Source organism: Emys orbicularis, chromosome 2, assembly GCF_028017835.1.
Source record: "Emys orbicularis isolate rEmyOrb1 chromosome 2, rEmyOrb1.hap1, whole genome shotgun sequence".
Taxonomy (NCBI): domain Eukaryota; kingdom Metazoa; phylum Chordata; order Testudines; family Emydidae; genus Emys; species Emys orbicularis.
In genome coordinates this window covers 251,827,324-251,855,185 of record NC_088684.1, presented here as the reverse complement: position 1 = coordinate 251,855,185, position 27,862 = coordinate 251,827,324, and the positions used below count along the sequence as shown (strand labels likewise).

The following is a 27,862-nucleotide window of genomic DNA, read 5'->3' as shown; positions in this document are numbered from 1 at the left end:
TAAACCGCAAGGGGTACTTCTCAATGGTGCTGCAAGCACTTGTGGATCACAAGGGACGTTTCACCAACATCCATGTGGGCTGGCCGGGAAGGGTTCATGACGCTCGCGTCTTCAGGAACACCAATCTGTTTAAACGGCTGCAGCAAGGGACTTACTTTCCGGACCAGAAAATAACCGTGGGGGATGTTGAAATGCCAATTGTTATTCTTGGGGACCCAGCCTACCCCTTAATGCCATGGCTCATGAAGCCATACACAGGCAGCCTGGACAGGAGTCAGGAGTTGTTCAACTACAGGCTGAGCAAGTGCAGAATGGTGGTAGAATGTGCATTTGGCCGTTTAAAAGGTCGCTGGCGATCCTTATTGACTCGCTCAGACCTCAGCCAAACCAATATCCCCATTGTTATTACTGCTTGCTGTGTGCTTCACAATCTCTGTGAGAGCAAGGGGGAGACCTTTATGGCAGGGTGGGAGGCTGAGGCAAATCGCCTGGCTGCTGATTACTCGCAGCCAGACACCAGGGCGATTAGAAGAGCACACGATGAAGCGCTGCGCATTAGGGAAGCTTTGAAAACCAGTTTCATGACTGGCCAGGCTACAGTGTGAAATTTATGTTTGTTTATCCTTCCTGAAAACCCGCCCCCTTTATTGACTCATTCTCTGTAAGGAACCCACCCTCCCCCTTCCCCCAGCTTGCTTTCAAAGGAAATAAAGTCACCATTGTTTAAAAATCATTTATTCTTTATTAATTGATTATAAAAAGAGGGAGAGAACCTGAGTGGGGTTTGGGAGGAGGATCAGCGGGAAGGAAAAGCCCAGTAAAAAAAGGTTAAGAAAATGGCAGCCTTTTGCTTGGGCTGTCCACTGGGGTGGAATGGGAGGGTGTTTGGAGCCTCCCCCCCCCCGTGTTCTTAAACGTCTGGGTGAGGAGGCTATGGAACATGGTGAGGAGGTAGGGGGGTTATACAGGGGCTGTAGCGGCACAGAACCTGAGTGGGGTTTGGGAGGAGGATCTGTGGGAAGGAAAAGCCCAGTAAAAAAAGGTTAAAAAAATGGCAGCCTTTTGCTTGGGCTGTCCACTGGGGTGGAATGGGAGGGTGTACGGAGCCTCCCCCCACGTGTTCTTACACGTCTGGGTGAGGAGGCTATGGAACATGGTGAGGAGGTAGGGGGGTTATACAGGGGCTGTAGCGGCACTCTGTTCTCCAGCAGCCGTTCCTGAAGCTCCACCAGACGCCGGAGCATGTCTGTTTGCTCACGCAGCAGCCCCAGCGTTGCTTCCCGACTCCTCTGATCTTCCTGCCGCCACCTCTCATCTCGAGCGTCTCTCCTCTCCTCACGTTGGTCCCTTCTGTCCTCACGTTGGTCCCTCATGTCCTCACGTTGGTCCCTCCTGTCCTCACGGTCACTGGCTTCTTTCCTATACTTGCAAACCGTCTCCTTCCACTCATTCAGATGAGCTCTTTCATTCCTGGTGGATTGCATGATTTCGGCAAACATCTCTTCTCTCGTCTTTTTTTTACGACGCCTTATCTGGGATAGCCTTCGGGAAGGAGGAGGGAGGCTTGAAACATTTGCACCTGCTGGAGGGAGTGAAAAAAGGAGAGAATTTTTTTAAAAGATACATTTTTCAGAACAATGCTTATACTCTTTCACGGTGTATACTATTCACATTACATAGCACATGTGATTTCTGTGCAAGGTCACATTTTGCCTCTTAATATTGAGTGCCTGTGGCTTTGCTGCTAGAGATCACAGACGCAGGTCCGGGCAACAGAATTCACCTTGCATGCTGCCATGGTAAGCCACTGTCTTTAGGCTTCTGCGCCCTGCTTTCCCACATACCAAGCAAAGCCCGTTGTGCTGCAGTTTTCCTGTTAGCTTGTTTTCTGCTGCTGAAGGTTAACACCCCCCCCCCATCCAATTCTCTGGGATGAGTGCTTTCTCCCTCCCCCCACCGTGTGGCTGGTATCAGGGAAGATCCCTGCAGGAACCAAACTAACACCCCCCCCCCACCCGCCATGAATTCTCTGGGATGAGTGCTTTCTCCCTCCCCCCACCGCGTGGCTGGTATCAGGGAAGATCCCTGCAGGAACCAAACTAACACCCCCCCCCCACCCGCCATGAATTCTCTGGGATGAGTGCTTTCTCCCTCCCCCCACCGCGTGGCTGGTATCAGGGAAGATCCCTGCTAGCAAAACGCGAAAAGCTCTGTGCCAATCCTCCCCCCCCCCTTTGCACTTGGCTAAATGCAGGGAAGGATTTCTTTTCAGCCACAGGCAAACAGCCCAGTAGGAACGGCCACCTCTGTCCCCTTAATTAAATTCCCTTATTTCAACCAGGTTACCCTAAGCGATATCACTCTCCTGAGGATTACACAGCAAGATAAAGAACGGATGTTGCTTGAATGCCAGCAAACACCGGGACCATACGCTGCCAGGCTCTGTCAGGCAATGATACCAGATTACTTGCTACTAGCATGGCGTGGTCAAGTGTCCTACCATGGAGGACGGAATAAGACTGCACTGCCCAGAAACCTTGTGGCAAGGCTTTTGGAGTACCTCCAGGAGAGCTTCATGGAGATGTCCCTGGAGGATTTCCGCTCCATCCCCAGACATGTTAACAGACTTTTCCAGTAGCTGTACTGGCTGCGAATGCATCCCAAGTGCTCAGGGCAAATTAATCATTAAAAATGCTTGCTTTTAAACCATGTTTTATATTTTAAAAGGTAAACTCACCTGAGGTCCCTTCCATGGGGTCATGGTCTTGGGTGCTGGCTTGGGAGGCTTGGGAGGGTACTTCAGTCAGGGTGAGAAACAGATCCTGGCTGTTGGGGAGAATGGAGAGCTGGGTGCTCTCTGCCAGCTCGTCCTCCTCCTCCTCCTCTTCCCCTTCCACGGAATCATCAGGTGTACCTGATGAGATTATCCCCAGCTCGGAATCCACAGTCAGAGGTGGGGTAGTGGTGGCGGCCCCCCCTAGAAATGCATTTAGCTCAGCGTAGAAGCGGCATGTCCGCGGCTCTGACCCGGAGCGACCGTTTGCCTCCTTTGCTTTTTGATAGGCTTGTCTGAGCTCCTTGACTTTCACGCGGCACTGATCTGTGTCCCTATTGTGGCCTCTCTCCATCATGCCCTTGGAAATTTTTTCATAAGTTTTGGCATTTCGTCTTTTCGAACGCAGTTCTGCTAGCACTGAATCCTCTCCCCATATAGAGATCAAATCCAGTACCTCCTGTACGGTCCATGCTGGTGCTCTTTTTCGATTATCAGCCTGCATGGTTACCTGTGCTGATGAGCTCTCTGTGGTCACCTGTGCTCTCCACGCTGTGCAAACAGGAAATGAAATTCAAATGTTCCCGGGGCTTTTCCTGTCCACCTGGCCAGTGCATGCGAGTTCAGATTGCTGGCCAGAGCGGTCACAATGGTGCACTGTGGGATAGCTCCTGGAGGCCAATAACATCGAATTGCGGCCACACTAACCTTAATTCGGATTAACAATACCGATTTTGACGCTACTCCTCTCGTCGAGGAGGAGTACAGAAATCGAATTAAAGGGCCCTTTAATTCGAATTAAATGGCTTCGTTGTGTGGACGGGTCAAGCGTTAATTCGAATTAAGGCAGCTAAATCCGAATTAAAGTCGTAGTGTAGACCAGGCCTAAGAAAGCGCAAAGAGGGGATCTCTGCAATGTTGCTACAAGCCTGAGGAAGACAGAAACGTTTATAGTGTTGTCTTCCATTCCCAAATGAGAAAGAAATGGGAATTTAAAGAAAACAATCCTTTTGGGCATATTTTGATTTTGGAAGGTCTATCAAAGATGATGCTTAGTTTAACAATGATTTCTGAAGCACATTAACTGTGGCAATTATTGCTGGGTGGCCTGTGGCAAGTGATAACTGAATACAGCAAAAACTAGTTAAAATTGGTTTGTAATATGCTTCCAAGCATCATATCAGGACATGAAACAGATATATGACAAGAAAGATTCCACTCTCTGCAAACTGTTGCACAGACTACAAGTCTGAATGCCACTGACAGTTTACCAGTAAGTACAATTGACTTTTAAAAATAATTCCAGAAAATTTGAAATCTCCTTTTGAATCCAATTGTTTCAAAGTGAGAGAATTTTTACATCTAGCTACCCAATTTATGAGCACAGGTATTACTTGCTCCTACAAACACACAAAGATGTCCAGATATTATTATTTATGCTCATCAGTGATTGTCCATGCAAATGACCTCTCTTTGAAAATGTTTGTATGAATTTGTTGTCTATCATAGTGACAATTGTAGGTTCAAAACTGTTCGTGTTTATCACCACACATGCACCATTCTTGTTAGTTGAGCTACCTGGAAATGTAGTATTCAACTCAAGTACAAAACAATGAGCACCATTTTTTACTTTTAAAATCTATATTTCTGTTACTTCTTCACCATTGCCTTTTAGAAGCAATTCATAGTTCTAAGGTCAACTGAAAGAATAGTGTCTCATGTTTTGGTGCTTTGGTGTTTTTCTAATTGCTAAAAACTGCGTTGTACAAAAGATACATAATGAAACAAAAATTAAGACCAAGTTTGTCAACAGGTAAAAGAACATTTCAGTGAACCTGCTTTAACTTCCAACTATGGCTTCATTCTGAGCAATGTGGCCCTGAGATTTGACAAAAATCAAGGTCATGAAACTATGTGGTTTTGCAAAATTTGATGGTTTGGCTGAATTTCACTTTCAGTTTTGAATGAAGCTCAAAATTCAAAGTGAAACTCAGATTTGTCTGAACAGAATTTAATGAACAGCTTTAGTCATGATTGCCCTTTGTACACAAAGAGACCAGTCACCACTCTCTTATAAGCAGCCAAGGATAATTATTGATATTATTCTGTTGACGTCAGTGGAATTGCATGAAGGATGGTTAGCCCAACGCATTCGAAATGGAGTTATAATGTCAATCCTAAATAACCTGTCTTGTGAAGATATTTCTCCATTGTAGAATTTTAACTAAACAACTTGCAAAGACAATGTTAAGCATATATTATTTCAATTCATACAGTGAAGACAGCAAAGGTTATATTTACATACACAAGTGCGCCCATTGGTGGGGAAGGAGGGAGGAGAGAAGAGGACAAGGAACCTCTTCACCCATCGATGCATCTGTACAGGCGTCAGGTGAAATAGTATCTAATTGGGCTGCTGCCGGTACACTTACCACCACTCAAGGACACCAAAAAGGTGTGATCAGTTAGATGTGGGCCTGATCAACCCTGTATACTGCTAGTTCCCAGAGGGAGATTTACCTTTCTGCAACAGATGGAAGGAGGAATGCTTATTTTGCTTCTTCTTTCATATTCCTGAGGCTTTCTGACTGTACCTGCCTTGTACAGCTGAATGCCCAAATTTACCACTATTATGATTTGTTTTACACAGTATTGTACTAGGTGCAGTACTTACACATAGTGAAAGGCAGTCCCTGGTGAGAAGAGTTTATAATCTAAATAAACAAAGTAAGTAGTATTATCCACATTTTACAGGTGACAAACTAAAGCACAGAGAAATTAAGGCCCTACTCCAAAACCCACTAAAATCAAAGAGAGTCTTTCCATTGAGTTCCATGGGCTTTGTGTCAGGCCATAAGTGACTTTTCACAGATCACTTAGGAAACCTGCAGCACAACAGAGAATTGAACCCTGATCTGCTGAGACTCTAGCTAGCACCTTCACCACAAGATCACCACTCCTCCCCTACTCCATGTTACAGGTAACTTAACCTAGAATTTAGTCCCAATACTATAGATAGACTTTAGGATCTCAATTACTGGAGTATACTGGACAATGACATTTTTAGACTGAGATCTCTTACAAGTCTGGCATCTGTTTATTTTTATTTTATTTTATTTATGTTTATCTGTTATTCTTCCCCTAGCTACCATATGCACACATAATTCCCATAACTTCATTGGGAGCTGTGGAGGGGTGTACAATATATTAGGCCAGAATGGAAAATACGAATCCTTTTATACATCAGTTTATTACCTTTTAACTTTAATTCACCAGCAGTACAAATACTCAGATACTCTGAATTATTTTACTTCTTCACTGAGTTTTAAAGCTTGTAGCTGGTAAGTTTCATGTGTGCACTTTTCATCTGTGCAACTTTCACTTCCCACCTGCTGGGAGAAGTTTCATGACCCACCAGGGGTATAAATTGTTTCCTGTTACCCCTGGATTTGATAAAATACCAAGTGCTTTGTGTTCTTGTTTAGATGATTTTATCTGAGATTTGAGCCATGTAACACCTTTACAATGGATATTAACTCCATGATATCTATGGGGTGGATGACAGATAAACAACGGATAATTTTGGCTTATCTGTGTCGGAATCAGAATTGAGATTTCTCCAGATGCTTCAAGTAGGGATGTCCACAGCTTCCATGCCTCATCCCTATTGGCCCCAACAGATCCCCAGCAGGGAGGATAGTCTGCTAAAATGGGCATTTTAGTCCATTACCCAATCACCCATCAGTACACATTTTACAGTCTCAGCTGAAATTTAAGGACACCAGGGACCATCTCTTCCCCTCCCACTACTCCCCACTTTCCCAATCTTTCTGCTTCAAGCTGCTCACGCAGTGCAAAATATCTGGAAGTCTGCCATTCTGTGTCCAAGTGGAATCACTGGCTGGCAGATGAACACTGTAGTTGGCTCAGCACCACCTTTTCATGGGCCCTCTGGTGTCAAGAGTGCACTGGCTTTGCCTCCATTCTATCCCAAGACACCTTGATCTCAGGCTGGTGGAGCAGTCCCTAGGTGACTGTTGAGGTTGGTATAACTTTAGAGCAGTTCTTAGGGAAAATGGCCACTAGCTGATCCCATGATTTGGGGAGTGGACAAATGTTGAAGCCACCTTTTCCTTCTCTTCTTGTGACATATGCTGAGCAGAGCTTGGCCAGAGCAGGTCTGCTCCTCTCTCACAAAAATCATCCTCTACTTCTTGGTTATTTAATTTGCTGTTCTGAAACCCTCACAGAAATGGACACACCATGCAGTTGGATGATCAAGCGTTGCATGGATAGAGGCCTGCCACTTTGAATAGATGTTAGTAGGTTTGACACTTAAGACACCAAGTTGATTGTGGACATTTTCTACAGGAAATCGTCCAGCACACCAGAAACATTGGCTTGGCATCTTGTAAAAATAATGATTTTGCTCCCATATATCTCATTCTAAACCACAAGAAAATCTAATATAGTTCCTCATACCACAGCTCACACAGCCAGAGATTTTAACACGAAGACAGTCAAAAATATAGACAAAAAATAATGCTCTTCATGACTAAAATAACCACTCCTTTTTGAGGAGCCAAACAGGGAAAGTGGCCTGAAGACCTCTATAACACTGAAGCATCACAACCATACACTAAGAGTTTTCTGCTATATTTAGGAAAAGGCAAGGAAAGGCACCAACAACTTTTAGGGTAGTGAGTTTAGTTTAATGTAGGCACCTTTATTTTATAGTAGTCCCCTGTCACACAGCCCTGAAAGGACGCATGGAAAAAGTGAGGAAGCTTTCATTGTGGGCAAGGATGGATTAAATTATGAAATAACTAGGAGGGAATAAACATCCAGCAGATCAGACCCAGTAGGTCCTCAGGTCCCATTCTCATCTAGATAATTGTCCACTGAAAACATGTTTCAAATGACAGCTATGTCCAGCCCCAGCGAAAGTGGCTGGGCTTCACTTATCTCTCAGAGCTCCTTTTTATTTAAAAGGAGTCATTTTAAGTTGCTGGGACAAAGGAGACTGGGAATGAGATGCACTTCCAAAAAAAAAAAAAAAATCTTAAATCTGTCCCTACATATTTGCTTTTTTAGGGACATGATTAGGCTATATTCTCTGTTTAATGATTCATCATAGCAACGTGTATGGTCCTCATCCAATTAAGGCAGTTGAGAGCCAGCAATTGGCTTCAGTGGTTTTGGTTTAGGCCCTGTGAGAGTATCCCTTTTGAGAATAGTATTTATGCACACAAAACTGTATCACAGTCTGTTTGAATCAGGCAGGATGCTAATTCATTTATCCTCAGGAGAGGAGAGTGTCATTCAAAGTGTGGCACTGTGCATCAGTAACACATGTATAAATCTAGCCCCATATTGATTAACCTTTGACCATTGGGCAGAGTGAAAGTAGATTTTGAAAACTATTCCACATACCTCCACTAGCCAAACCAACCTGACATACAAAAGAGGAGTTTGAAATTCTTCCATTGTTCTGATGATGCACAGTAATTCACTGACTAATGAGCGGGGGGGGGGGGGGAGGGAGGGGGGGGGGAGAAGAGAGAGAGACACATTGAGACCTCTGACACAACCCTAAGAATGAGTATGATTTTGTGACTCAATGTAACTAATAATTAAGACCAGGACATTAGGAGATTTGATATAGAGCCTGATCCTGTAAATCCTTATTAATGGTCCCTATTCAGCAAAGCCCTTAAATCTGCATTTAAATTTAAGCATGCACTTAAGCCTCACTGAAATCAATGGAGACAGACTTAGGCATGATGTTTAATGTTCTCCTGACTTAGGACCAATGCAAGCCAAATTTAATGGGACTATTGACAGAAATAAAGGTGTGCAGAATCAGGCAATTATTGTATATTCTTAAACTCAACATTATGTTGGGCTAACTTTATATTCCCATCATGTTTTTCCTGGGACCATTCCTCACGTATGAAACAGAAGAGGTGTAAGCAGCTATTACTGGATACCTAGAGGAAATTACAGATGACTTTATTTAGAAACAAATTCAGAATACACATTTATCAATTCTCAGGTTCTGTTCAACTGATATTTCTTTTCAGTTTTCCTACTACTGTAATGGGACTCACATACATTTAATCAATATTTAACATGTTTATTCTTAACTCAGCTACATTATTCTAATTTTTGTCAACTAACTTTTACATTGGTTATGTCTGTTGATACTTAACCTGTATGAACAGAGTGGCTAACAGTAAGATTTCCATATGGATCTCTGTGAAAGCCCCACATCTCTGTCAGAAGCCTTGAATCCCTGTGAGATATTTCTTTCTATTGCACAGTAGGTCAAACTGAACTGTTATTTAGATCTGGCAGCAATAACATCTTCAGAATAAGCCTTTTATTGATCCTTAAAGACTTCCTTGAAAGTACACTGGTGACAATTATTTTTATTTTCCACAGTTTTATGTCAGTAGGAGTTCTCAGCTGCTGTACAGAAGTACTTTACACTACCGCTTTAATCTAACCCTTTGTGGATTCATACTGAAGTAACAAACTACCGCTTTGTTCATGTGGGTAATATGAACAGAACATAGCACTTTTTGACATTCCTACTGCCAAGTGTTTTCTGCTTGACTGAAAGCATTTGTGGAAGTTAACTAAATGAGCACAATAAAGAAAATTATTTACATAAACCTAGAACCAGGGACCTGAATAAAAGGTCACAATTTGACGCCCAAATTGTGACAGGTTATCTTCACTCTCTGATTAAATAAACAATCATACCACACGTAAGCCCTTTATTTAGTTTATGTCTAAGAATTTGACATATTTCTCTGAAAAGAAAAGCAGAATGTCTGAGAAATAGTTACACCTGTAATTGTGCTAAAATAGAAATGGGCTCAAGACACAAAATTCACATCTGGATCTTAATCCAGATTTTGAAATTCCCAAAGTTTTGTCATATTAAGATGTGAGGTTTGGTTAAAATGAGCTAATTAGCCCCTACAGAAAAGGCCAATTATGTTCAAATTCACTCTGTCAGTCTACCATAGCCAGAATATAGTGACCTTCCATACATTATGAAGTGTACTATCTTAGCCAAATGTTAGCTTGAGGGTTAGTGAGGTATAAGAGGAGTTTTCTCTAATGCTGAGATTAGAGATGGTATCTGTCAAATGCTACCTGTTGCCAGGATAGCTCCAAGAGTGGGAGATTGTCTACTGACACTGCCTTGTGTTGGCAGGATATTTATACTATTGTGCACAGAGGCCTATATGATGGGCTGAAATTTGCAAATATTTATACAAAGGAATGTAAACTGAAAATGAAAGGTCTCCATTACTAGAGGATTTTGGAAAAGCTCAAATGAGGAAGGAAGCTAATTTTTTCTAACTAGACTTCTAATGTTGATCCTCTTAAAAGTCTGATTTGATTCAAGGTCCAATGGTTGTAATGGATAAGAAGTTTAAAAACATGTGCTTAAAACTGCAGGGGGCTGAGAGAAAAACTGCATATTGACACAGTGGTCATGCACGCTACACTATTCTACCATAACAGAGCATTAGCAACTGGAAAAAGAATGGACAAATTCTAATCTGATGACTTCGGGAGAAAAATAACATTAAAGAACATAGGTATTGACTCTCACTGATGTCAATGAAAAAATTCTGATTGACTTCAACTGGAGCAGGGTTTGTCCAAGTTGGTGGGAATCCAAGGCGGAGGGGAGACAGAAGCAAGTAAAACAGGTCTGGCTAATGTTGAATTCCTTTCACATGCTTTGCAAAACACTGTAACATTGGAAATGGAGTAATCAGATCCTGAAAGTGAAAGACACCCATGACACCATTCACAAGTGGAGGACCACAGGGAATAATCTATGTGAGCATGGGGTGGGGAGGGTGAGAAAATTGGGCGCCAAACAAGTCCCCTCAGCCTACCATGTTGTTGATTTCACTCAGCATTCGGGGAGCGTTGTTTCCAGGACTCATACTTGTGTTGGGGGCAGGAGGAAGTTCTGGGATGGAGAGGGCAGAGTGTCAACATGGGACAGACTTTGTTGAAATACACATATGCAGCCTGTCATCAGTCTTCAGAGGTTTGCAAAACCAGGACAGGTCCCAAAATATTCCCTTTTTTCAGAGACCTAGACCAATGGTCACGCTCTGTGGAGAGAGCAGACAGAAGGCTTGTTACATGCTTTTTGTAAAGTGTGCTGCCCTAGAAGGAAGACCAACATTTTGAAACTGCAGTTTCAGTGTTTCCAAGTATATTTATATAAAGAAAAATAAGAGTCCTGTTCCTTAGCACCCCAAAAAGGTTTAATGCCTTTCAAGGTAACCTGAGAATCAAAGTCTTTTAAAACTTGTTTTAGACTGGTACATTATGATCGCCAGCCCTAAGTGCTATATGGAGTTTGTGAATCAAAAGGAATCCGGCTGACCTGACTGCCTGAAGAAGTGGTATAAGCAAAATGACACATTTGACACTTTTGAAGTCTCAAAGTTAAAATTGATTTGCTCTTTTTTCTTTAATACCAAGAAGAAAACTCAGAGATTGACTTCTGTTGGCATGGCTACCAGGATTTATCAACCAAAGAAGAAAATGTTGACTACAGATGAAAGGTCATTTCACTCAGGAACATGTTTACTTTCATCAGGAAACCACATCTTTTGGAAATGCAGGGGCTTGCAGTTCTGGAGCGGACATGCTATATATGGGGCTTTATGCAATCCCTATGTTCCAACACACTCCTGTGGTAGAAATGCCACCCCCAGGGTCACATTAGAACAAGCCACCCACTTCATCAGGGAACCAGGAGCAAAGAAAGTCAATGAGGTCAAGCAGGAGTGAAATGTGTCAAGAGCAATTGACTCCCAGAGTTGACAATGGCAACAACTCTGGTGACTGACTCAGCCCTTCCCATGGCAATCTCCACCAGCATGGCTCCTTTAGAACCCGAGTTATAAATTAAAGCTGCCTTCCCTTGGTAGAGCCCTGAAAGCCAGAAGAAGTCCAAATACCAATCTTCCACAAGGATGAATGAAACCATTGGCCAAAATTTTTCAAAAGTGACTAGCGATTTTGAGTGCCTAAGGCGAGGTCTACACTAGGGGGGGATCGATTTAAGATACGCAAATTCAGCTACACGAATAGCATAGCTGAATTCGACGTATCCGAGCCGACTTACCCCGCTGTGAGGACGGCGGAAAATCGACCGCCGTGGCTCCCCCGTCAACAGCACTTACTCCTACCTGCGCTGGTGGAGTACGGGGATTCGTACATGTCGATTCGGGGATCGATTGTCACGTCCCGACGAGACGCGATAATTCGATCCCCGAGAGATCGATTTCTACCCGCCGATCCAGGCGGGTAGTGAAGACAAGCCCTCAGTTTGTGGGTACCAACCTTAAAGGGACCTGATTTTCAGAGGGCAGGTGATCAGTACTAGTTGCTTATGGAAATCTGTATAGCTAAGAAACATATAGGAAATGGAAATCATGGTTAACAAGTTTAACTTGTTAACGTTTAACTGAAACAGATAACGAACTGCCTTGAACAACACAGCTAGAAAAAATGGAGACATTGGCAGTCAATTTTATTTTGTCTACTTAATTTAGGGGGAAGATTGTGTGCAGTGTCCTTAAAACTCTCAACATGGTGCAGTCTGATTGCTTGTCAACAATGTCATTTTCACTTTGTAACAAAGACAGTAGTTCTGTATTGGTTTTTGTAACTGTTCTCTGTATAGTAGTTTCAAAATTTTAATCTCACAAAAACAAAAGATTTTTTCAGATACAATCTTTTGGACAGATTTTGCATTTTAACTTTGAAATGTAGATCTCTAAAAAGTGTGATAAGTGAAGGATGTGAAGCTGAGAGCAATTTCAGCTGAACATGGTTGATTCCACCTATAACATAATTGTGACTAACATATCTAGCAAACAATGAGTAGGAACCTGTTTTTGATTAGTCAGCTAGAATTAGCAGTTACCCAAATGACATATAGGGGTATAGGAATGATTCAAGCATAGGTCATCTATGGAAATTCTCATCCATAATCACATTCAGATACACAGAGCCACAACAAAAGAAAAAGGAGAATCTAACAGCAGCCAGACAAAAAATCCAATTGGAATCTAGCCCTAAAAGCTTGTATCAACAATACATTTTTACTAGAAAAGAAAAATGGTGGTGAGACTCTCCAGCCAACAGCTAGAGTTATTGAACCAGAATTTCCATTCCAAGGGAAATACTGACATTGCTAGATAAAATTTCATTTGGGATTGGAATGAAAAGTGAAAATTTTGAAGTGTCTCATTCAATGAATTTTTTTTAAACGTTGTTCTGAATTCAACTTTATATTATATTAATTGTAACAAAAATATAATAAACATAAAATGTCAAAACAAAACAAAAATCAAACTGTTCCATTCTGATAAGGTAATAATGAAACTTTTCAACCTTATTGAAATGAAGCATTTCATTTTTAAAAAATGAAATCGCATCAAAATTACCACATTCTTGTGAAACATTTAGGTTTTGATGAATCATCATTTCCCAATGGAAAAAAAAAATCTCTGAAAATTTCCATACTTCTAGTGGTTAAGCAGCACAAGATAAGAGAGCGGGGCTAATGGGTAAGTCTATTGTCTCTTGTATTCTCTTTTTGCTGCCCTACAGCAACCTTCACCTAATGTTTTGAGATAGCCCTGCAATTTTAAGTGCAATAAAAGCACTGAAAGTGACTGTCAGCCAAAATACATGCATCTGTAACAAAAAATTAAATAGGTGATCAGGCATATGTTCAAATCTGTACAAATTGTGGATGAAAACAGAGTGCTTGTAAATAGAGATGACTGAATAATAATAGCAGCTCATGAAAAATTCTGAAATTGTCAAATGGCAGGGCTCAAAATGAACCAATTTTCATCTTCTTTAATTTTTCATGATTTTCTGGGAAAACAGTAGAAAGTTAGAAACAGAAATACATTATTGAACCCATAGTGAAATTTGTTAAATAACTAAAAAATGGTAAATGAAAAATTGCAATAATAATTTTGGTAACAATTTCATTAAATTTGATTAAAATTGTTGAAAAACTGAAACATTTTTTAAAAATATTTTTAAAGCCAATGGTTTTTAAATGACAATTTTCATTTTTCAAAAAAAAGGGCTTTTTTGATGATAAACATTTTATGTTTTTTTTTTTAAACCAGCTGTACTTGTAAACTGAAGACTAGAACTGGAAAATAGTTGTAGGGGGCCGAAGAACAGAGGTGAAAGTAAGCCGGTACGCCCCTGTACAGCGTACCGGCAAGAGCCGGCGCGCCGTATTGGGGCGGCCCGGCTTCCCCTGGCGGCAATTTAAAGGGCCTTGGGCTCCCAGCAGCGGCTGGAGCCCCGGGCCCTTTAAATTGCCGCCAGAGCCCTGTTGCCGGAGCCCTGGGGAAGAGGTGGCGGGGCTCAGGTGGCGATTTAAAGGGCCTGGGGCTCCAGGCGCAGCTACCACTCCGGGCCCTTTAAATCGTCCCCGCTTCCCCAGGGCTCCAGGAATGATTTAAAGGGTCCGGGGCTCCAGCCACAGCTACCGTTCCGGGCCCTTTAAATCGTCCCCAGAGCCCTGCTGCCAGAGCCCTGGGGTAGCGGTGGCTGGGCTCCGGCGGCAAGTTAAAGGGCCCAGGCGGTAGCTGCGGCTGGAGCCCCGAACCCTTTTACATCGTCCCCGGAGCCCTGCTGCCGGAGCCCTGGGGAAGCTGGGCTCCAGCAGGCTCCGGGGTGATTTAAAGCGCCCGGAGCGGTAGCTGCAGCTGGAGCCCCGGGCCCTTTAAATTGCTGCCAGAGCCCTGCTGCCAGAGCCCTGGGGAGGCAGTGGCGGGGCTCCGGCGCCTATTTAAAGGATCCGGGGCTCCAGCAGCCGCTACCACCCGAGCCCTTAAAATAGCAGCCAGAGCCCCACTGCTGCCTCCCCAGGGCTCTGGCAGCAGGGCTCCGGGGACGATTTAAAGGGCCCGGGGCGATAGCAGAAGCCAGAGCCCTGGGCCCTTTAAATCACCGCCCGAGCCCCTGGCTGCTGCTGCTACCCCGGGGCTCCGGTGGTGATTTAAAGGGCCCGGGGCTCCCACTGCTGCTACCCTCAGGGGCCCTTTAAATTGCGACCCAAGCCCCACTGCTGGAGCCCTGGGGTAGTGGAAGCGGGGCTCTGGCGCTGATTTAAAGGGTATGGGGCTCCTGGCTGCTGCTACAGCAGCGGAGCCCTGGACCCTTTAAAGCTCTGCCAGAGGCCGGGGCCCCAGGTTAGTGGCGGCAGCCAGGAGCCTCCTCCAATGGCGATTTAAAGTGCCCGGGGCTCCACTTCGGTAGTAGCAGCTGGAGCCCCGGGCCCTTTAAATCACCTCCAGGGCTCCCAGCCACCTCTGCCCCAGCCCCAGTCCCGGGCCCTTTAAATCCTGATTTAAAGTGCTTGGGGATTTAAAAGCCCCGCCTCTTTCAGTAGAGGCCACGCCTCTTCCGGTTGAGGCCCCTCCCCCTCCCAAGGACTCCGGAGTACCGGTAAGTCCTTTACATTACTTTCACCCCTGCCTAAGAAAGAAAAGTACTCTGCTTCACAGTAGAAGTGAAGCTATGCAAAATAGCAAGAATCTGAGTTTGCTGAACATTAAACCCAGAAGGGATGAATCAGAGTAACCTATAGTTATAAAAGTTTTACTAGAATCTTTATTGGATATAAAATCTGACCTCTTGGTGAAGGTGAAGCAGGTGTACTGAAAACAGCATTTTATTAAATATCTTACTCTGATTTCCCAACACTTAAAGAAAGACACAAAACTATGATAGTTTTTTACTCTCTCTCTCTCTTTCGGAGACGGACATTTACCTTTTTTTTAAAACAAGAAAGAAAAGGCATATCTATTGTTATTTAGCATGGTGGATCACAGTATTTTCATTTTATCTGGACCACCCAGGACAGTAGTAGGAGATTATGTTTAACAGGAATTGTCTGTAGAGGCATAGAGAAGCTGTCCAAACTCTGATTGTTGTTAAGAGGAGTAATTTTTTAAATCATCGTTATTATTGCAATGGTTCCAAGAGATTCTTGGAACCAGAACTACAGAGATAGAATGAGATGAGGAGCCACTACAGGGACAGAGTATGAGAAAATATATTTCTCTGGGACACTTCTGTTTTCATTGCGACTTATTAATATTCTCAACAGCTAATTGTATTTTAAAGTGACATGGAAGCTTTGAAATGCATGTCACATTGGATTGAACTGATTTACAGTAGTGAAGTATAGTGTCAGGAAGCTGTTTTGGTTTGTCCAATCAACTATAGTTTAGCTTGAGCCAGAAGAAATTGGAGAGATTTCAATATGTATTTTGAGGAGAGGGATATTTACATTGTCATAAAAACTCAACACAAAAGGAAATAATGTTGCAACAGCTGCTGCTTTGATTTTGCATTTTATTTCTATTTTGTATTTTCTCTTTCCTCTATGAAACTAGAGACATACCATAATCCTCTCTTGGTTACTGTCCTTCCCTCCTCCCCCCTCCTTTTCCTCTTGTTTTCATCTTTTATGGTTTTTTATTTTTTAAACCATCATGATACATTTCTGCAGCCTAATTAAGAACTAATACACAAATATAATGCTACATCTATGTCAATTTCCTGATCTGTTGCATTTATTTATTTATGCATTCAAGTTCAAAACAACACTTTATGCAGTACATTTCAAGACTCACTGCCATGAGAGGGGGCTTAGAATAATAAGTCATTTGATCACAACATCAACTGAGGCATGCTATAATTGACAATCATATCTTTTTGCCCAAAGATATCTGAACATGGTTTGATAGAACGACAGTTTTATATTAACTTCTGTTTTCATTTAATTTTTACATCTATTTAGTTAAAAATTATGATGCTTTTTATATTTGAAAAATGTGAAGTTTTAGTATTATGTTGCAAGTGCCATAAATAAGCAGAGTAAGAGGACATCAACACCTGCAAATTATACAATTAATAAAAAAGATGGACGTCTTGATTGACAGAGTTTGGTCACAGATTCAAGAAGCCAATTTTAAATAAAAGCATTAGGAAAAGAAAAAGTACAGCTGCATTCAAAAAAATCCACAAAGTTTATGAATATTCACAATATTCACTCAGCTGTAGAGAAGCTGTGTGACTGAAGAAAAGAAAAATAGAGACAATAATGTATTTGAATGTTACTGAACGCACTGTGAAAAACAAAACTAGAGGAATAAAGTATTTTATGTAGAGCACTTACAGAAAAAATTGGATCTGCTGTGTCTCTGACCTTCAGGGGCATAGGGCATCACAGTGTAACCATATCACCTGATTATATTCCATCAGTGACAGCAATATCTCAGCTCCCAACTTAGCACAGCAACCCTGTGATGGCTGCCTGTGCAGTCATAGCCCTTTCTTTTCCTTTTTCCATGGCTAGAGACCAACGAAAAGCTATTCAGGTAAATAAACTCAGCAGCATTTGGTAGCAGTAGGTGGATGATACTAACTCTGCCAGATGAGCGGCGTTTCTCTACACTAGAGCATTGCATTGATTGTAGTTAACGAATTCAATTGTGACAAAGAGTCCTATGGCACCTTATAGACTAACAGATGTATTGGAGCATAAGCTTTTGTGGGTGAATACCCACTTCGTCAGGACATGCTTTCACCCACGAAAGCTTATGCTCCAATTAGTCTATAAGGTGCCACAGGACTCTTTGTCGCTTTTTACAGTTCCAGACTAATACGGCTACCCCTCTGATACTTAATTCAACTGTAATTACCATAATTCAGCACATCCACACTTGGCATGTATACTCTTGGATCACCTCCACATTCAATCAAGTTATTAGCAATACCTCCCAAGTACCTATCCTGGAGTTCCCAGCAACTACCTGTAGGTCAGCTGAAGAGAATGGTTGTCCATGAATTCCGAAATGGTGAAATAAAGAATGAGAAATTGGTAACAACTATGATATGTATGACTCAGTAGTTTTGTGCAAGTTTTGTTTATAAGATTTGCACCCCAACTTCAAAGTGAAACTCTTTCTGATGGAATGGAAGAGGAAGCAAACAAAATGTTTAAATGAACTCCGCAAAGGCAAAACCACCAAGTTTTGCATAGCTCTGATTTTTCAGGCATTTATTTTTAGAAATGACTTTCTCTCTTCCTAGATGGCAGTCGGTTATCTTGCTAAGCAATCAGATGTATTTTTGAAGCACAAAGGTGTTAGAGGAAGATCTAGGATGAAATGAATTATGTGGATGATGCAATATCTGTAAAGGAATGGCATACAAGGCAGACCTTATTTAATACAAAAAATAATAAATCTCCTCAGTGATCAGACTTCAGTAAACAGCAACAAATGAGGATGACAAGAGAGAGAGAGAGAGAGAGACTCTATTAATATAAAACAGTAAAAGGTTTGTTCTCCTTGGCATGAAATCATTTTTTCTATGGAAAAAAACTGATTATGCTGCAGCATAACAGCTGCAAAGTTTTAAAAGTTGTCACAAAACTGAAGATTTAAAAATATTTCATTGCTTTATCGCTACATTGCCAATTCTAGCTACACAAATTGAAGCTGTGACAGATGTTAGCAATACATTTGGTCCCACAATACATGTTTTCTTCTGAGGGACAGGGAAAAAGCAGAGCTTTTTTGGTGGTGGTGTTGTTTAAATGTAGGAACACAGCATGATGTTCTGCTGCCCATATGTTTTTGGGAGCATTCTTTTTAATTGGCAAAGTCATCTTTGCATTTCATCCTGATAAAATGTTTGGCATGCAAAGCCATTAAAATACAATTTGTGTTTGTGGCTCAAACCCTAGCAATGTGCATCTTTCATCAATCCCCAAATAATTCCATTTTAACACTGCTCAAATCCCTTAGTCTCTTGAGTTGTGTGTATCTCTAACCTACAGCACTATGATAGAAAGATGCATGGCTAAAAAACCAACCCTAGGAGAAACAGACAGAACATATTTCCAAAAATAGGGGAACATTTCAGGAATGTCATTGTTTTCAAAGTCCTTGCTGGCACAGGCTTTCATTCTGTGGAAGTTAGCTTGAATGCATTCTTTACTTAATAATGACCTTAACCAGTAATGGGGGGAGGAGGGCGAGCAGGGCATGCTATCAGTATGTTAAGCAGCTAACATCTTAAATATCAGAAACTAAGACAGGTAATTTAGAAATGTGTTTGGTCTTTACTGGGACCTAGAAGCACATTCACCACACTGAAACTCATAATGACCCGTTAACAGCAGAAATAATGCATCTGGGGAAGGTAAAGCATGAGCAGATATAAAGCATTATGGGCCTGATCCCAAAGTTCATTCAGGTCAGTTAGACTCTTTCCACTAACTTCAGTGGACATTACATCTGGTCCTATGTACAGATATCTATGCTGAGCCCCCTGCTACTTATATTGGATGAGACAAGAGTTGTACACTAAGTTAATACAGCAAAGCAATCATTTGGGAAATGTTCATTCTGCAAGTTTCATTGTATGCATAAAATTTCATTACTGATTGCCTCAAAGCTTAAAGATTTAAAATTTAATTCTGTAGGCTTATTGAAGGAACACACCACTCTACTAGCTTGTTGTGGGTCACAAAGTTTGAATTAGAATTGCCCTAATGTTCCAAGACTAGCTTGAATTGTTCATTTTCAAAAGAGGACTGCAAATGCTAATTAAGTAGATGCCTTATGAGTTGTCACTTTGCATATTTCAACAGTCATAGCTATGTGTGAATAAATTATATGCACTATTAAAGGGCGAATACCATGCTCCAAATGTAATAATAAAGAAACTCTCCACAGAGAAGACTTAATTTTCTCATTTACTTAAGAAAATGAACTATATTCCCATCTCACAAAACATGAATTTTAGAACACGAACCCTATTTATTAAACTTAAACACTTAAAGATGGTTTTAAAGCAGGGGTCAGCAATCTTCGGCACGCAACCCATCAGAGTAATCCACTGGTGGGCCCCGAGACATTTTGTTTACATTGACCGTCTGCAGGCACGGCCCCCTGCAGTTCCCAGTGGCTGCAGTTCGCTGTTCCCAGCCAATGGGAGCTGCGGGAAGCGGCGTGGGCCGCAGGGATGTGCTGGCCGCTGCTTCCCGCAGCTCCCATTGGCCGGGAACGGCGAACCGCAGCAACTGGGAGCCGTAGGAAGGCCATGCCTGCAGACGGTCAATGTAAACAAAATGTCTCGGGGCCCACCAGTGGATTACTCTGATGGGTCACGTGCCAAAGGTTGCCGACCCTGTTTTAAAGGGTGGGGGGAAATGGAAAAGCAAGAAGGGGCAAGTTCTTAGCTGGTATAAAATCACTGTGCTCCATTGAAGTTAATGTGTCTAATCCAATTTACATCAGGTGAGGATCTGCCTCTAGAAAAAAAAATAAGGTTGAACCCATTTCCCCAAAACAAGACTGGAAGAATATTACAAAATGTAGATAGTAAAGGATAGTGTCTCAATATGGACCTAATCCTATTCATTGAATTCAATGGCAGGGACATGAGCAGGATCAGAGCCTATGATGTTATCTTAACTGTAATATTACATATGTGATATGTCAGAAATATCTCCGATAAGAAGTGGACCAGGAGCATAATGGGCACTGTAGTACAGTATTGCAAAGCTACGACTTAGCCAACCAATATCAAAACTACACAAGAAAACTCTCTTTAAATATACTATTCAGTAGTTCAGTACAGACCCATTTTGGAAAAGGAAATTAAAAAAAACATGTTAACAACATAGCGCTTTGAATCACAAAATATAATAAATAAATTTATTAACTATAAGTCAAATCCTGCAGATCCTGTTATAGGAGTGCTTTGTATCTATCTATCTATCTAGTTAATTCCTGTAGATCAGGGGTTCTCAAACTTAATTGCACCGTGACCCCCTTCTGACAATAAAAATTACTGTATGACCCCAGGAGGGGAGACCTGGGTGGGGGGCCAAAGTCCAACGGCTTCTGCTGCAAATGGGGGGCCTGTAACCTGAGCCCTGCCACCCAGGGTTGAAGCCCTTGGGCTTTGGCCCCAGGCGGTGGGGTACAAGCTTAGGCTTCATCCCCAGCAAGTCTAATGCCAGCCTTGGTGACCCCATTAAAATGGGATCAAAACCCACTTTGGGGTTCTGACCCACAGTTTGAGAACTGCTGCTTGTAGATGAAGCTTAAGAATATGTTTCCAGGGTTTCGTAGGACCAATTCAATTTTTGTTGTTATGCACTCCATTGGCTCTATTTGGCTGCTGTTTATATCAGCTCTTAACAGTCCCTACTCAGGCAAAACTCCCATGGGCAGGGCCGATGGTGGGGGGGAAGCCGGTACAAATTACCGGGGCCCGGTGGTCTGGAAAGGGGCCCGGGGCCTGGCTTCCCACGCCTCTCGTCGGCCCTGTTTAGCCGGTCTGCCCTTGCTGGGGGGCCCGAAAAAATTTTTTCACCGGGGCCCGAACCCGCTCTTGGCGGCCCTGCCCATGGGCACTTAAAGTCTGCAAGATTTAGCCATACTCTGGCCCAGATCATCTCCTGAAGATCTGGACAGGTAGGGCGGCCCCAACTGCTCCTGGTGAAGTTGCAATGCCAAGAGGAAGAATACCAGTGAAACAGCAGCCTTCCCTGCAGGACAGCTCATCTCTGTGTGAAAGGGATTCCCTTCTTCACAGTTCTCCAAGATCTACTGGACAGAAAGGGCACAGCCTCCAGAATCCTAATCCCTAACCAACAGGGAGGGAATAATACATGGAAAACTCTGAAGTTCACCCTACAGAATTTTCCTCCATCCAAAAGTAAACTATACCTACCATTGGGGTTTGCAGCAGGTAGAGCAAAGGTTCAGCCACAGCTCCTTTTCTTGATAGAAAATTCAGAGGAGAATATCCTAGCTCTTTCTGTTAAGTCAGAAATTGGCAGGTATGTATTATCATAAAAATCTAGGGCTGGATCCTCAGCCAGGGTAAACAGACATTGAAGTCAATGGAGCTATGACAATTGACACCAGCTGAGGTTAGGGCCTGTCATCAGTAACTAACAAATGAAGGTCTTATTGTGTAGCAAAGGCTGAGCTGCATTTTGTGAAGTGGTAAAACAAATTTCTACACCAACCACCAGGAAAAGAAAGGGAGAAGCAGGGAACTCACTCAGAAATGCCAGCTGTAATTAAAAAAAACTATTTTCACATGCATTTCAGAGTTTAGTCACACTGAAGAGTGTCTCTTTATCTTATGAGATTTCATATCATCAGGCTGAGCAAAACTGCTCTCTGGAACATCCAGTCAAATAAGAAGCAAAACTCCCACAGACTTCAGAGAGTTTTGCCAGACTATCGAGTCCAGAACTTGGCCCCCCAAAATTAATAAGGTGTTGCTATGTCATTATAAATATTATCATCACACACAGAAACCATAGTGAGAGGAACTATAAAAATAAAATAGATAAATGAGATCTCAGTAGATGGCCGAACCCTACAACCATCACTTGCACAAGTAATATTTGCTCATGACATAGAACCTTGCTTTCAGTGAGGCTGCTTACATGAATTAAAGTTGCATGATAAAACCTTGTAACATGTATTGTGGCAGGGAATCAATCCGGTCCTCTTCAAATGTGGATGCATTTGGAAAATTACAATATTTTTCACTGGAGCCAGCAAGTCAAATTACCCACTTCAGCCAATGTAAGTGGTTTTGGCTGATTAATGATTCTCAAACTGAAGCTTGTTGCTTTCTTCTAAGTACCCTTTTAAAACTAAACATCTAGCTTGCAACATTTATTTTACTTTGATGCAATATATGAGCAGCTTTTTTAAGTTGATTGAATATATACAAATAATTTTTAGTCAAATTCACTATCAAATATTTTAGCCACTTTCTAATTATTGTTTATGTTCTGTTTGGAATGAATTGTTACCAATAAAGGGCTTCAACTTTATGTTGAAAGTTCGTGGGCCTGATTTAAAGCCTACTGAAGTCAATGGAATCTTTCTTTTGGCTTTTGGATCAAGCCCGTATTGGGCTTGAAGAATTGATTATAACATCAAGAAAGAATGTCATTGCTATCCTAGGAACTAATCTAGCACCCAAAGTCAATGGAAAGCCTCGCGTTGACTTCAGTAGGAATTGGATCGAGCTCTGTATCCTTCTGCCAGGGAGATCTACGTGCAGATTCCTTAAAAGCCAAAAAAAAATCCTTTTAATCCAACAGATGAACCGAAGAGAGATTCTCAATCCCCCTATTATGACTAGTCCTCCCACAGCTAAATCTGCAAGGATTCCCAGATCTTCACTTCTTCCTTGTTCAACCAATAACGTGTCCCATATCTGGGTGTATTTTTTTTTTTATTTAAAACAGTTTTTATTTTTCTTAAAAGAGAATACATAAAGGAGAGAGAAGAAAATGTATAATGAAAAAGAATTCAGTCCATAAAACACACATTTAAAAATATGTAATGAATACATATTTAAGTTCATTAGGGTTAAATCCTCCTGCCAAAGGTTTAAGTAAGGGGGACTTCAAGGGAGGGTAACTCCCTCTCCTTCACTAAATGAAAGGAGCTAGTCTTCCCCAGCTCCCTGGTAGCGTACAGCTCCTGCTCCCCTCACTGCCTCTATAACTCGTAAAGTCAGGGTAGTTAAACACTGGAATAAACTGCCTAGAGAGGTTGTGGAATCTTGGTCAATGGAGGTTTTTAAGAGCAGGTTAGACAAACACATGAGAGGGATGGTCTGATAATACTTAGTCCTGCCATGAGTGCAGCAGGGGAATGGACTAGATGACAACTTGAGGTCCGTTCCAGTCCTGTGAGTCTCAAAGTGATGACTCACCAGGAAAAGGAACCAGTGCCTGGCTGGGAAGTTTCTTGCGTTTCCAGGCATTCTACTAGTAGGTGGAGCAGCAGCAAGATGGAAGAACTGGTGTCTCCTATCTGACCCTTCACCGGCTCCTCCTACTCTCCAGCTGGAGAGAGAATTAGGAGACCTCTCATTGCCATCTCTAGTGAGAGAGTGGGGGAAGAGAAGAGGAGACTCCACTCCCACTATCTCTCTCTCTCTCCAACAGGAAAAGCTTCCAGAGAACAACAAGATGGCCCCATCAACTCCCTGTCCTACCCAAGCATTCTGTACTGTTGGGTGTCAGGTGGGAAGAAATAGGAGAGATGTATGAATGGGGAAGTATGGAAAAGGGGAGAAAGGAAGAGGAATGGGGCAGAAAGGAGATTTAAATGGAACAGTAGGAAAACTAATCTTAGGCAAAAATTGAACAACTAAAGAAATGAGACGCAGACTGACAGGGGTGAAAAATATGTAGTGACTTAAAGAAGGCAAGAAGAACAGAAACACTGGGAGCCATAGCAAGTAAAGGATATTTTTAAATTATTCTAACAGAAGTCTGGTGCCCAAAGGAGGAGGGTCTTGAGAGAGCTGGGTTTAGATGGGAGATGCATACAGAAACCCAGTATTCTTTCAGAAAGGCGAAGAGATAACCTGCCATAGTTTTATATGGTGGTGCCTACTGGCTTTGGCGGTTTTGGTACAGGTTTGTTGATATTTTAATATTACATTACTTTTCTCTTGGAAAGTACAGTTACATCCTAGAAAAGGGTAAGTACTTTCTTTTCCAAAAATTAATTTTTTCTGGTCTCAAGATATTAAAAAAATGCAGAATATGGCTTCAGGTATTTAAAAATTTTCACTGAGAAGTGCTCCCAGAGTCTCCATTTTTATTTGTTGTTTTTACATCATCAATACAGGAGCCTCATATAGGTCAAGTCTATATAAGGGCATTTACCGTAATGAAGGTAGTTAGAACCAGGGATGTACACAGTTCTACTGAACACATACACGTACTTTTAAATGGCTGGATAGGAACAGTTTCCTAAGGTACATAATTCCCTTCAGAGACACTTCTTCTTTGGTGTCTTCCCTTGGGCATACTCTGTCATCACAAGATGATGGAAAGCTGCATCACAATGACCATCAAAACGGGTGAGCACCCCCTTACTTTGATCTACTTTAGCTTGTGGTGGGAGCCCCTGCTGCAAGGGATTCAGAAGTATGGCAGATAGCCCAGGAGTAGGAGGTAGCTACTTGCACCACAACTCTATGGATCCACTGGTCTGAAACCAGGAGCAGGGGCTACAAAGTGGGCTATGAATTCTACTTCCGGAATCATAACTCCTGCAAAAGTGTTGTGCCAGTTCCCCCTGTGTGGGGGAAGTCTATAAACCCCAGAGCTCCCCTCAGCAGTTTACCTGTGAACAGCCCAAGAACACGGGCTATGGACCAGGATTTGGGACTTGAAATACTGTTGAAAATATTTCCCTGGTACACCAGCTATTGAGTGCACAAATGGTAGTTATTAATTACAAGTGTCCTTGACTACGGCTGTTTCAGGTGCATGGTTGTTAAGTTGCTTTTGATTAAAGGAAGTAGTTCATCAGCATAAAGAGCTGTATTTAAACCTCCTTAGGATCATGTAGAGTTCAATCATGAATGTAAAATACTGTTCAGGTTACATATTGAAAACACACTCCAAACATTTTTGTAAGCGTTTCATCTTCCTGTGGACAGAAGGTGTTTCAGCATGTGCAAGGAGACCTTCTGAAGTAATTAATATCAAAGAACTATATGTCAGACCCAACTGAAATGAATTCAGAAATCATAAATTCATATAAGGGTTTGTCACAGTGCAGCTCCTGCCCAGAGCACCTCACTGTAGCAGGCCACAACATGGCAGTCACACCAGCCTCAGTTTCCCCTTTCAGAGTCCCCATTCACTTCAGGCTTTCTTGACACAATACCACCCTGCTGGACCCTGGTTTATGATGAAACCTTGTGCAACTGGTCCCAGACATATAGTACATTTCTCACTCCAGTGCAAGCAGTCACTAAAGCTCATCCCTTGATGTCCCACATACCACACACTGGCACCTTTGATCACATCCAGGGTCTGTCAGTCCTCCCCTGTACTTGTACCAAGACAGCCACCCCCACCCTCCCAATTGCAGTGCAACCCCACTCTTGCCAGTCAGAACCCCCCTCAGATGCTCTGCTGGGGAGAGGGCAATGGAACATCCCTTACTCCCCCTGGCCTTCTCGTGATTCCTCTAGGTCCAGCTCTCCAGCCCTGGAGATGCCAGCAGCTAAGCTCCTCTGCTGCACCCCTGCCTTCAGCCCTCTCAGGACCTTGGATCCAGGTTTTTGGGTTAGAACTGGCAGGCAGCTCCCTCTGCAGCTCCTCCTGCCTTCATCCCTCTCCAGTCCTCTGGCCTTCCAGGTTGGGGATGCTAACTAGCAAACCTCTTGCCGCTCTCCTTACATTCAGCCTTCCCCCATGAAACACCTACTCCTTCCTTCCACGATCTCCTCCCATCCCACATCGCTGGTAATTTTCACCTATCCCTGACTGAACCAGCCTGCTCTGACTCTCTGGGTATGTCTGCACTGCAATTAGACAGCTGCAGCTGACCCATGCCAGCTGAGACGGGCTTGGGTTAAGGGGCTGTTTAGTTGCGGTATAGACACTAGAACCCCCTTTCCCCCATGCGGGGTCCTAGAGCCCAGGCTCCTGCCCAAGCCTGAACATCAACACCACAATTAAACCACTGGACCCCTGTGAGCCTTAGTCAGCTGGCATGGGCCAGCCACAGGTATTTAATTGCAGTGTAGACATACCTACAGGCTCTTTCCCTGATCCTTTATTGCTCCCAGGTGCTGCCCCATCCTTTTGATTGCCCGGATGGAACACCTGCTCTGGCACAGCAACACTGGACCTACTTCATTTACTGGGACCAAGTTCCACGTGACAGGGCTGTATTATCTATTTATCTTCCTTCTCATTGTGCTAGGACATTAATTGTATGTACTCAGAGGCTCTGCATTCCAAGCAAGGTGCTGTCATTCCATTTGTAGTGGAAGAATATGTAGAGAGTGACAATTGCCACAGTTTTGATTTAATTCTGAAAATTCTAGGCTTTCATTACAAAAATAGATCTTGCTTATTAGTTGTGAAGATACAACTAGCATGTTGTAAACCAATGTAATGCAACCCTGTTAACCCAGCCTAATGGGAAACTGTATCTGAGCCTACAAGGGCAGTGCAGAAGGAGGGAACTCAATTACCCCATTCTCCTCAATGACGTGTGAACATCAAAACCTAATTCAGCGCACTTAAATGCTAAGTGTATTGAGCACAGGCAGTTAAATAAAAAATCCTAGTATGTCAAAAGCAAAAACCTGTGTCTCTGTAGTATAAAGGCTGAACACTTAAAATACAAAGAGTGAGGAAATTCAAAAGTTACAGTTCTAACAGAAAAGTTTATTCACCTCATTTCACATGTGGTATTTTATTCCCATATTATTGGTTAAATGTGTAGCTTAATGTATTTGTTTATGTAGCAAAATACATGCCCATAATGCACAAAGGATATGCGATGATTCAATATTTGAATTCAGTAGTACTTCATTTTGTACTGATGCATGCATAACCTTTAGACGAAGGTGTTTTTATTTAGTCCATTTTTCTGCTTTGGCATGAAAATGTTAGAACTCCACACTATTTGTCAAAGGCAGAAAAAGAAGTGTTTGCACTGCTGCATAGCAGAAACACATTTCCATGTGCTTGACTTCTGATATAAATAAATAGCTAGGACTAAATATTACCCCCTTTGTGTAGGTGCACCAAAAAGGAAAGATGATATAACTTCTCCACACGCACAGCAGCATGGCAGGTTCCACACCCAGTTCTCCAGAGAGTATTTGGGTGGTGGTAGGAAATAGACTACCACACCAACAAATTCACTATATTGCCAAACAACCAAGTCCTGATAGCCATGGGTACGCCCACACCCATCACTGGTTAATGCATATGCTAGAGTCTGAACTATGCAGTGGTTCTTTTTAGAAAGAAGCAAAGATCATCCACCAGGACATAGAAGCAACTTTCCCAGCACTTGCAAAATGGCTTTGATATGAGATACATGGCTAAGCAATCACTGCTTGTCTTCCCCATGCAGTTCCCACATTGGAGGGCAGAATTTCAAT

General features: G+C 42.5%; 1 protein-coding gene across 1 annotated transcript in view; it reads right to left on the bottom strand.

The window, feature by feature from the left end:
• Positions 1-12,043, bottom strand: part of CALCR (calcitonin receptor) — a 161,675-nt gene extending 149,632 nt beyond the window's left edge. The window contains exon 1 of the mRNA XM_065398458.1: positions 12,013-12,043. Coding sequence (XP_065254530.1) covers positions 12,013-12,043 — 31 coding nt within the window. The remainder of the gene's footprint in view (positions 1-12,012) is intronic.
• Between the last annotated feature and the right edge of the window lie 15,819 nt (positions 12,044-27,862).